Source organism: Telmatherina bonti (assembly GCF_933228915.1).
Source record: "Telmatherina bonti genome assembly, chromosome: 1".
NCBI classification, from domain to species: Eukaryota; Metazoa; Chordata; class Actinopteri; order Atheriniformes; family Telmatherinidae; genus Telmatherina; species Telmatherina bonti.
The window spans coordinates 17,886,034-17,898,213 of record NC_136619.1 but is presented as its reverse complement, the minus strand read 5'-3'; the positions used below and the strand labels follow the sequence as shown (position 1 = coordinate 17,898,213).

At 39.4% G+C, this 12,180-nt stretch overlaps 1 protein-coding gene across 2 annotated transcripts in view; it reads left to right on the top strand.

Annotated features, from left to right (window-relative positions):
• Positions 1-494: 494 nt before the first annotated feature.
• trpm7 (transient receptor potential cation channel, subfamily M, member 7) overlaps positions 495-12,180 on the top strand; it is a 41,183-nt gene continuing 29,497 nt past the window's right edge. Inside the window, exons 1-8 of one of the 2 annotated variants that reach the window (XM_079240844.1) lie at positions 517-634; positions 1,464-1,514; positions 8,444-8,523; positions 9,560-9,598; positions 10,216-10,423; positions 10,721-10,934; positions 11,749-11,873; positions 11,974-12,145. In XM_079240844.1, the coding sequence (XP_079096970.1) occupies positions 632-634; positions 1,464-1,514; positions 8,444-8,523; positions 9,560-9,598; positions 10,216-10,423; positions 10,721-10,934; positions 11,749-11,873; positions 11,974-12,145 (892 nt within the window). In that variant the 5' untranslated portion in view covers positions 517-631. Of the gene's footprint in view, positions 635-1,463; positions 1,515-8,443; positions 8,524-9,559; positions 9,599-10,215; positions 10,424-10,720; positions 10,935-11,748; positions 11,874-11,973; positions 12,146-12,180 lie in introns of both variants that reach the window. The other variant, XM_079240845.1, reaches the window with a different exon arrangement.

The following is a 12,180-nucleotide window of genomic DNA, read 5'->3' as shown; positions in this document are numbered from 1 at the left end:
CTTGACGAGATTTACGTTTCTATATTTTAATATGTAAAATATATAACTTACATGTACGAAACATACCCCAGTTTATCAAATCAAAATAGACTTGTTATAATGTAGCTAAGAAACAGATTTTAACCCCACCTGTTTGTATGGAAACACGCACATATACCAAAGACATTGCAAACAGAAAGAAATCACCCTTCTTAAATGAATTAATATACCCATAAAGAATGTTCTGCTCAATAAAGTAGCTCTAAATCTTCCTAAAGTACATATCTCAAATAATGTACTGCTATATTAGAGTTCATTAATAACAATACTACGTCTGGACGTGATACTTGTCGGTTGCATCGTTATGCGTGTTCACGCGATGGATGCAGTTCTTGACAGATGCTGTTTTCGGCGTCACACCCATGGCTCCGCCCCAGTCACGTGACAGAGAGCTGGCTGAGTCAGCCGGCTCGTTGCGCAGCGTCAGTCTGGAGTCGCACAATTATGAAAAAGCAAGCCTCCGTTGGAGCAGCAGCCGAAGCGGATCTCTCCAGCGTCCACCGGGCTTTCCTTCCAAGGCTAATCGAGAACACTGCCGATAGATGGATAAAAGCCACGACGAAGCTCTTCCTGAATATCAACGGTGAAGAGGATGGTACGTAAATCCCTCCGGTGATCCAGCGGACTTAATAGTCTTGTTAAATAGGCGCGGAGGATCGTCGTGACTGATTGGGGGGGGGGGGGGGGGTTTGAGTGGCAGGTCCCCCCTTTTCCATGCATGCTGCCGTGTGCCTGTCAGGTAGCCAGTCCGGAGATCTCAGTGCAAGTTGCTGTGTTTATCCACTGTCTGGTTGTTTAGATGAAACACTGCGAGTCCAGCATGTCTAATCAAGGATACAGCGTCTAAAACAAGAAAGCCCCCAAAGCACGCGCGGGTGCAACATTAGCAGGCTAAACAGCTAGCTCGCTAGCGCCGAAGCTATTTAACCTAAGCTAACTAGCTGCCTAGGTAGCCGTGAGATGTTAGCGGTGCTGCTTTTTCAATGCTAGACAACAGAAAGGCGTTTGTTTTCCCCAATAATGAGGAAGACACTGGAAGGATTGAACAGTGCTGTTCAGAGCGGCAAGCACTTGTTAAACACACTTTACTTCCAGCTGTCTCGGATGTCAGACAAGGCACGCTATCATTGCCAGTAGAAAAAAAAAAAAGTCAATGCCAGCTTGAGTGGCTGCCAAGTCTCTTTGGACTGGTTTCTTTTTATTCAGGCGGCGTGGAGGGGATATGTGAAGTGGTGTCCAAACAATAATAGGATAGGTTTATTATCTCACTTTACTGTCATTTTATGCGGGGATGATGGGTAGATGGTGAAGGGTGCTCAAGGCCTGCAGACATTTATGTTTGTAATTGTAAATTTAGCCCCTTTCGTAGCAAACACGGCCTCCTTTTCCAAGAATTTCCTGTCTAGCCCTTTCTCTTCCCGCAGAACGTGGAGCTCGGCTTTAATGGAAAGAGAAGATGTCATGTAACCACAGCTGTGAGTCCACTTTGAGGGCATTGACACAGCTGGTTTGTTCTTACCACATAAGCACTCATTTTTTATCTGTGATTTGATGTTACAGAGATAATCATGCTGTATAGCATATATAATCTATTTTGTGCATGTCTAAACTTTTCATCACAATATTGATTTTTTTTTTTTCTTTTACACCTGAAAATGAAATGCCCCTCATCAAATTTGAGCATTGTTTCATGTTGTAACTATAGATAAGCCCATTCACCACAATGGGAAATCATCTTGGTGTGTAGTGGTTACATACTCATAAATGGTAATGCAGAATCACTTCATATTGCCATATCAAATATGAATCATTACATTTACAGTATGTGATGTAAATGTGATGATTAGATGTCTTTATATACTCATTAAAAAACTCCTGCTCTTTTCACTTTTAAGGTTTTACTAATCAGAATGTGGTAAACTTTAGGTTCGTTCCAGGTCTTGTGATTACAAAAGAAGCAGCAGCTGATAATTAAATGCACATCATTTTAACCTGGCTTTAGCAAGTTAAATGTTAAAGTTCAGTGGAGATATTTAATCTTAAAAATCAGCGCCACATGTTTTGAAAACTAAAAAGAGCATTTTAAAACAAACTAAGACTGCCTAGGCCTTCTGTTTGACCGGTAAAACTCGGCCAAAACTCAGTCATGCAACAACACAGCAATCCCAAGAATGTAAGCAAAGCTACCAAAAAAATGCCTGACAAAAGGACACAATGATCAAAATGTTGCAAAGTCCAGGTCACAGTCCAGACTTCAACCTGATTAAAATGCTGTGGTAGAACGTTATGAAATCCGTTCATCAATAAGTGTATGGAAATCATCGTAAGATGAAATTATGTTGCAAAGAGACTAAAAATACTTAATGATGCAAGAAACTGTTATGATCATACAAAAAACTAATACTTCAATTTACTGCTGCATTTTTAGCAGAGTTTTAAATAAAGTGTAAGTAAATGACAGTACGATATGCCATGTGGTGGGGTTTAATCTGAGAAGGTATATACCTCATTTTCAAAGCATTTAAGGACCAGATGATTTTGTCATGTCCTGATATGCAAAACCTTAAACAAACACAAACACCCACCCTCTTCTATGCCTACTAAATACTGTGGTATTGAAATATGTGTTTACCCTCTATGGTATCAGCCTTTATTTAAAGAAGCTTTACAGCAGCACTGTCTTTGACTTCTTATTTCCCCACAGTGCTCTGAGCTGGTCACATGCTCCAGCTTACCTCCGGATGAGGGACACTCCTGTGTTGCTGCTCTGAGCAATCTGCCAGTAACTCTTCTGGTTCGACCTGCTGTTGTGTCATCGCAGTAGTCGCCATGATTTGTATCCATCACCAGCTTTGTTTTCAAGTTAGTCTCTGAAATAATGATGGGTGATTTTAAGTTGTCATCTGCTGGGGCTTTAGCACCATGTGAAAATAGGTCTGTCAAAATGTGCCTCTTGCAAAACCTTGCTGTGGTCAAGAATAGACTGCCGGTGCTTATGTGTGTATGTGTTCGCACGCCCATGCCTGCAGAGTTACGGTGGCATGCTTTCTGAGCGCTGTTATTCGTGTTATCTCACGACCCAGTCCACCCACACCACACACAAGAGCCCATTTGAAGGAGGCTGATAGTTTTTTTGTTTTTTTTTTCCTGTGGCTCTGGATTGGGGTTTAAAAAAAAAAAAAAAAAAAGAAGTCATATCTTAATGGTTTTATGAATGGAGTGCTCCCGCTTCTTGTAGTATGTGTCTGACTGCTTTCCACTCATCGTAACTCCTGCTCGGACCCATGGCTGAGTGTCCTGTCCTCTAGACTATCTAAACAGGTTTGGGAATCTTCACAGTGCTCGGGACATTTATAAAAATCTTAAATGCATATTTGCATTTTGTGGTGCATTAGCACCAGGAACTGTATTTTTTGTCAAGGACAGAGGGATAGAAGCAGTAGTTTTGCTCTGTCCATGTTGATATCTCCTAACTTCAGGCGGCTTCAACCTGAGTTTTAAATAGTTTCACGTGAGCATGAGTGCCAGATCTGTGAGGAGAAGCTGTCACATGCTCTGCAACACTTTCAGTTATACAGGTGTTCAGAGGGAAAACTCAAAGCCCTTGCTGTCCAGCGTTTCAGAGCTTTGCCCAGGGGGCACGAGTGGGAGAGCTGTCACACTTTGGTCTCATGACTGTATGGAGTTGTGTGTGCAGCCTTCCTGGAATCTTATCTGAAAGCTGAAATTAACTCGTCACCCCTATTTAACATTCTTTTATATGCCAAGATATTGGAAAAGAAAGAGGTGGTAAAGATTACAAATGGATGGAGGCCGCATTAGTTAAAATGTCTTTTTACACGTGATACATTTTATTTCCTTCCCCATTGCTTCCATTGAAAAGAAGATTAAAATATCTCAGAACATTGCATTTTGAATTGAATATTGAACAGAGACTTTTCATTAGATTGACTTTCCAGAGCTGTAAAGCTTAGTGTAAGAGACATTTCATTATTGTCAGATCATCCTAGAGTTTGCCATGAAGGAGCATCTGGGAACGTGTAAGTGACAGAGGGAACCATCAGTCTGTCTCTTATCAAATGTAACCATTTTTGACTAACAGATGGTTATATAATTACAATTATTGATGAATATGTCTGGGTGATCCACATACATAAACAATCCTCAATCACACGCGTCAAAACAGTTTTGGCAAAACCGTCAGAATTGTGACGTTTTTTGCACTGTTTGCTGGATTTTGTGCTGTTGACATACCAAATCTGCCATGAATCACATTCATCTTTTACTTGCTATTATTTAAGACAGTCGTAGTATTATAAAATTATAATCCTCACTATTTACCTGTTTGCATACAGCTGTATGAAAGTGAAATAGTTTGTCATTGTTGTTCAACATTTAATTTGGGTTGATCGTTGGTGCCAATTTCCTTTTTAACGTAATGCCATTGCACCCCTTTGGTTCGTTTTCTGATACCGGGTTCTTTGTTTTATAAGGATTTGTGAAGTTATTGATTGATTCATACTATACCGGTGGCATTAAGATTATCAAAATATTATTAGGTTGTTAGTTACTTGTGTGATGATCTTTTATTATGGCGGCGGCCCTACCTGTTAAATCAGTGAAGCTCTGCTATAGGAGCTTATTGCGAAATGAAGCTCTTTAAAGTCAGTGGAAGAAGTGCCTTTCCTGTATTTCTTTGCTCACCTGTTAGAAAATGCTCTCAAGATATCTAGTTACAGATGCTGTAATATCTACTCCCTTACTGAGCTGCTGCTATTGTTGTTGTTTGTATCTAAAATCTGCCCGTTGCCATTAGTTCAGGATGCTCATTGGTCGGAACAGTTGTGCCTTAGTGTTGTTCTTGAACCCTGGTCAGGATTTTTGTGTGATTATCTTGCAGATCATATTTTGTGCTGTCTCACAAAGGAATGCACATCTTGGCAACCTTGATGCTGATGGTGAGCATCAAGGTTGCCATCTTTTTCTACCGCGGTATTTGAGAATCATCAAGTGTGCAGGTATCCTTTCGTTTTATTCAATGTTTATCAGTCGATGTGATGTATCCTCACCATACAGCTGATGGGAAACTGCTGCCTAAATGTGCATTCATGGATACAGTTGTGTTGTTTGTCGATAAACTTGATTTGAGACTGACTGTCAAGATTTTTTGGGGTGAAGTGTTTCACTTTTGAAAAGAATTACAGCAATGAGTGAAGATTATGGCATGAGAAGAGTTCATGACCATCGCTTTAGCTCACTGTACCATGGAGGATGTTCCACTTATGACTCCATGCTTTCGGCCATGCACAAGCTCTGCTGTGTGTGTGTGTGTGGGGTTTTTTTTTTTTTTAAATATGCTGTAATTTAAATGTCAGAAATGTGAGGTCTCCTGATTTATACAGTCAAGAGTCATATTTCAGTGCATCCTCACAACAAGTTAGGAAATGCTTTGTGACATTACAGTCAGTGTACTAAATTTTGTTCATTTTATTATTTATTTAGAGAATATAAGAATAAAACAAAATATCAGCAATGCTGGGTTATACTTCACTACACCTACCAAGTAATCAAAAAACATGGAGCACGGAGAGAGAAGCCAGAGAGGAAGAGGGAGGGAATGAGGAAGTGGGAGAGTGTTGTGTTTTTTGGCAGGGTTTCTAAAGCTCAAGTTTATTCTTGCCTGACATTCTCAGGTAACATAGTTGCAGGTTAGCAGAGCACAGTCCTGTTTTATTAACACTTTGTTAGACCATACTTGATAAAAAAGGAGAATGTTTTCTTTGAATGTTCTTCCACGACATATATCCAAGAACCCTATCTGTGATCATGTGAGGCGTATCATATCTGCGTATATTCTGATCTGCTTAAAGCTATGCAGAATTACACCGTTGATGCATTGCCAAGTGTGGCTGGCTTTTTGTTATGCTCTCATAACTACTAAATGCGAGGGGTTTAGGGAACGTGTCTTTATGGCCTTGCCCCACCCCATCTCTGAGTTGCTTCATCTGTTTTCTTCCTCACGGTTTCAGAGATCAGATGATCAGCTGTTTTTGGTTGTTCCAAATATGAGATTAAACCTGAGAGGGGATCTGCCTTTTTCAGTCACCTCTACATGTTAGGCAGGCTTTGCTGCTGTTTTCTTTTAAATTTTATTTAAAGACCCCACCTTTTGTCTTTTCCCTAACCCACATCATAAGTTTGTTTTATGCATGTGAGTTATTGTGAATCATCCCAGTGTTTTATGATCATTTTATATTCTTCATACAACAATTTGGTCAACCACTGTTGTGTTAAACCTGTTTATTAGAAGCAGCAAACACGTGCTGCAGGTGTAAGAGGTTGGTGGGGAAAAGGGTTTGTACTTCTTTTTTTTTTTATTAACTTTTTTTAAGAAGTGAAATTTGTAACTTTTTATTTTTCATCCATTCACATCTGTTCCTACATTACTTTTTTGTTTGCTGCCAGTCATTCTGCTGCACTCACTTTTTCTTTCACTAATATGTGGCTCGAGCTGGTAATTGATGTACTTCATTGTTAACCAAGGGTTTATAGCGAGGATGAAGCAAGCCATTTTTCCACATTGAAACAGATGATAAATACTTCTAGAATAGTAATGTACACCAAGAAAAACTTTTGCCAGTGGTGGATGTTGTAACTCTTAGGAAGTTTAAATCATTCATAATAAACACATGTTATGAAATTCTAAATATAGACTTAACATGTTTTATTTGAAGAACACGCATATTGTCATACCTTAACATGTACTTATTGATAGAGGAATAACCCCTTGAGATGCATCATCTCATTTTCAAGAGGGTCCTCTAAATAAAAGTAACACAAAACAAGAGCAGCAGCGTCTACAAGAAAAAAAAAAAAAAAAGAAATTTACAAACAGGAAAAAATGAATAAGTAAATAGATAAAACAACAAAAGAACAGAATAAAAATAAATAACATGTAATACATGGTGTGTGAATGTAAAAATCATAAGAGTATGTTAATCCACATTGTCTGGTCTGTGTGCTGTTCTTTGGCTAGTAAACATTTTTTTTTTTTTTATTCCTAATGGCCTTTTTCTGTTTGAGTTGAAGAGGGTCTGACTTGTTGGTAGATGTTTTCTGCCTGCAGTGTGAATCACAGTAGGTGGTGTATCATTAGTAGACAACTAGGTATATATCATTGAGGCCTCTGCCCATCCACTAATCCTCTCCCACACCCCCTCCTCCCTCACCTCTTTCTCCCCAGTCTTTGTATAATATCTAGTTGGTCTCAGACACATTCATCTGCCCCCTGAGTGGCTTCTTACAGATTAACAGTGGATGGAGTTCAGAGGCAGCAACCTCTCACTGATCACTCAGCCTTTAACTCTGGCCGGATCTGTGTGGTAACCGTAGCCCTCTAGACTTAGAAACCTAAATGGAAGTTACGTTACTTTCAGAAACCAAGAGTAGAGTTAGGTGTTGCTGAGGATCTAGTGCTCGGGGGGGTGGCTGTGGTGACAGTGGTTTGTCCAGGAGATGCATGAAGGATCCTTGGTATGTTCCTGTACAAAGCCCTTAAACACAGAGATGAAGAGGACGACATCCAGGTACACTCAGTGACTCGTGTCATTGGTGGATTGGAGATGACCTTTTATTCAACCAAACTGTTGTTTGCATTAAGTAGAAAAAAATTAGGTGTCTTTAAACATTGGACTTTGTTAACTGGCTTTTTGTTTCTGTAATTTTTACTTTATGAAGCTCGAGTTAACACGTATGGTCATATGCTGCCAACTGAAAACGGCGCTGTGATGTTCTTGGTAAAGTTTCAGGAATTGTTGAAATGCTTTGGTGTAAAAGCAGCTGATGGTGTTTGCAAACTTCCCCTGTTTGTGCCAGGATGGATTAATGGGGCTAATCACCCCTGGGTTTCTCTGAGCTCTACTAGAGGAACAATGAAGCTGGAAGCATTAATTGAAAAATTCTTTTCACTTCAAACCTTATGAGAAAGTGGTATTGTAGACATTGGCTTTTTTTTTTTTTTTTTTTTACCTCAAGTTATCATGATTTTGTATTTCATGCTTTTTACACATTCATTAATCCTTTTTGCTATTTTAATAGTCTGAAAACCAGGATTAAGATTGTACACATGTACTTAAGACCTTCTCCGAAGGGTTCATTATATGCAGAAATCACTGGAATCTATATTTATGCTGACGCAATTTTAATTTTTCATCTGTTTCTTTGAGACTACATTTAATAAATGTCAGTGATTGTTCAAACATTAAAACGGAGCGTTGTTTCAAAGATCCTCTGGAGACATTTCACTTGAATTTCTTCTTGAATGCCAACATTGAGACGGTTAATGAAAAAGCAAAGACACACATTTACTGCTTTAGCGCTCATAACTGTCTTTCTTTGTTCTCAGTCCCAGAAACCCTGGATAGAAAGCACTTTCACCAAGAGGGAATGTGTGTACATACTTCCAGTGTCAAAGGACCCCCACAGGTATGTGCCCAAGCATGGTCTGGTGTGTCCTCGCTTCATCGCCATGGAAACTGTGTAATTGCATGGTGTGAGTCAAAGTAGGCTCAAACCTTAACCACTGCTCTCCAAAGGGTAAATGAGTCTATGTTAATGTTTATGTCTGTCACTGTAATTATATCTTAGAGAGGGAAGGCCAGTTATGAACCTGTCATATTCTCTTCAGATTCGTGTTTTTTTTTGTTTTGTTTTTTGTCCCCCCCATTTTTTTTTCTTATCTCAGATAAACACATTAAGGGATTATCAGTTTTATCCAGTTCCCCGGTTTAATTATTTTGTTTAATCATTTGGAGTTTTTCTGACTGTTATAAAATATATTTTCTGTGTCTCTTTGGAGCTCTGTGATGTTTTTCTCTCCAGCTTATCAGAATTTATCTGCAAACATGCTGGAATCTTACAAAGCCGTGTCAGAATTGTACGTAGGCCTCTTCTTGGCTTGTTACGGAGAACTCCTCTGCACTTCTCACTGTATGAGAGACATTTTAGAAAAAAAATATCTGTTAAAAGCTCTTCAGCTGCTGAAAGAGAACTGCATAGTGGAAATGAGTCAGGTTGTTTGCAGAATTTGGTAATTTAATAAGTTTCCTTCAACTGCATAGATTTACTGTTTAACAGCCTCCTTTGACCGTAAGCCGTATCTGTCACTTTTCCAAGAAGCTGAATGCCTTTCTTCTTGTTAACTTACAATCATGCTTTGTTTTCTTTCACATCAATTATTTCCTACTGGCTTTCTCCATATAAACTGCTGTACGTGCTGCTCTTTGGTCGTTTGGTGGTGTCAGCACCTTAGGTCAGAGAACTGCACATGAATGCAGTCAAAGCGACAGTTTTGATTGAAGGCCAATCTGACCAGATCCCCCTTTAAATGTCCTAAGGCAGCCTCGTCTACCCTAAATGTATTGTTATTCCTGTATTAAATGATGAACTTTGCATTTTTATGACCTGAAGTGATCTGTAGTCACTTTATTCTTTATTGATGATGTTGTGAAATGTCTTTCAGATGCCTTCCAGGATGCCAGATTTGCCAGCAGCTAGTGCGGTAAGTATTTGATACTGATTTCACTTGTTTGTTTGTTTGGTTTTTTTACCCAACAGGATTAACATTAAGGCAAAGCTTGGAGAGAATCCATGCGAACCAGTTTGTTTACACCAGAATAAGTCTGGTACATTCTTTGAAATTGTAATTCCATGAAGCCTGCTCAGGAAACAATTAACTTCCTATCTTTGTGCGTCATCGCACACATATTTTTCCTAAAGCAACTGAAGGTGATGAAATCCCCCTCCACAAAAGATAACAAAGCTTAGTGTTATTATTGAAGGTAATTCTATAAAACAGCATGTCTCCATTGCTTTTTATTACCATGGTATTAGTAATTGTAAGTCCTTAAGTTTGACACATTTAGCTTTATTGCCGTTTCATAGAATTATTCATTTGCACACATGCTTTCAAGTTAAGTAACACACTTTAAGTTGAATAATAGCACACCAATAATAGGTTTAAAATGCTTGTGGAAGTAATTATTTTGAGTTATTACTTGATAATCCTCATCGGATTACCTTTTAAAGGCCCCAAGTAATCAGCTGTCATTGAACTGAAGAGTTGGGATCGCTGAAGGACTTCAGATTCTAATATTCAGTGATTCTGTTAACCCAAAGGTGCTGCTGTGGGCGTCTGGTGCGGCAGCATGCTGGCTTCACAGCCAGCTTGGCCACAAAATATTCAGACGTGAAGTTGGGTGAGAATCCCAATGTGCCCATGCCCGAGCTGGAGGAGTGGTCAGTGGAAAAACACACAGAGGCGAGTCCCACCGATGCCTATGGTGTCATCAACTTCCAGGGAGGGTCTCACTCATACAGAGCCAAGGTGAGGAGAGCTTTTGTTTTGTTTTTTTTTGTATATAAATATACTTTTTTGTTTTTTACATGCTGGGTTTTCTTTCCCTGTCGCATATGGCCACTTACTTGGACAAGGATAACATCAAATACTAATAAAATTTATACTTTCACGAATAAAAGAGATCATTGAAATATAGTTTACTCATGAAAGTAATGGATGATACAATATTTTTGTTGGCCTCAGTTTAGGCAAGATGAAGTTCTCCTGATTTTCTTTGCTTTCATATGTTGTTTGTTTTTCTTTCCTTGTTCCATCTGTTGACAGTATGTGCGTTTATCCCATGACACTCGGCCAGAGAGCATCCTGCGGCTGATGCTGAAGGAGTGGCACATGGAGCTTCCCAAGATTCTCATCTCTGTCCACGGAGGAGTTCAGAACTTTGAGCTTCACTCACGCATCAAGCAGGTGGTCGGCAAGGGCCTTATCAAAGCTGCAGTCACCACTGGGGCCTGGATTTTCACTGGAGGGGTCAACACAGGCATGTAGTCTGAAAAGGAGAATGTTATCTTATACAACTCTGCTGAAACGGCACAGTTTCTTCTCTTGGTTTAGATAAGGGAAGTTTTTTTTAAAAGTTGGAATATGTTCAAGTTTTTTTTTTTTTTTTTTATGACACTTCGATTGGCAGTGTCCTTTCCTATCTGTGGCACAGCTTCAGCTGTTCTCTTCTGTTAGAAATACAAGTATATTTATAGCATGTAAGATGCTCACAGTGTTATTGTTTACAAACTTACACAAACACAGCAACTTTGGGAGTGAAGTGCTGATGTAGCAGAAGTTGTAATATGGGCCTTTAAGCATGTCATTTGGCTGTGAGTTGCGGCTGAGGTGTGTCTGCAGCCACAGCACGGCGTTAAGATGCTGTGGTCAGATCATAGTGTTTAAGTCATTACTCACAGGGTCAATTACTCAGAGCAATGATTACTTTTAATTCCTCATTGATACTCTGGCCAGCTGGGACGGTCTCCAGGCTCACAAATTACAGCTGAATCCTCGAGATCCATTAGCTGAAGACTGTGTGGTTTATAATCAAGTCCAGGAAGCCAGTGCTTGTCTCAGGCTTGCCTCATTACATAGATTTTGGTAAAAAATGTTCTGTGTTGTGGTCTCTTCTGGTAGCCACAGTTTGCCGTATACTTTGACCAATTTAGGCAGAGATGTTTAAGAGCACATTCCTTTAATTTTACTAGTGACTTTTTTTTTCTTAAATTTTAAATGACAAAGTTATATTACAAATAAATGTGTTTAAGGATTAATGAATGCTTGTTTTATTTGATGCTTCCTACCAAAAGGTGTGGCCAAGCATGTGGGGGACGCTCTGAAAGAACACTGTTCAAGATCGTCAAAGAAAATTTGCACTATTGGGATTGCTCCATGGGGAGTCATTGAAAACAGAAATGACCTCATTGGGAAAGATGTAAGAGAAAACTTCATAAGATCTAGATGTGATTATTCTGTCATTTAATGAAACATTCTGTCTTTTACATTTTTATTGCATCCCCTTTTTCCCGATGCAGATTATTGCTCCGTACCAGACACTGCTGAATCCTCTTAGCAAACTAAATGTTCTCAACAATCTGCATTCTCATTTCCTGCTGGTGGATGATGGAACGGTGGGGAAGTATGGAGCTGAGGTGAAACTGCGGCGTGACCTTGAGAAGCACATCAACCTTCAAAAAATACATGCCAGTAAGAAAACCAAGCAGGACCTGGGTGTTTTCAGT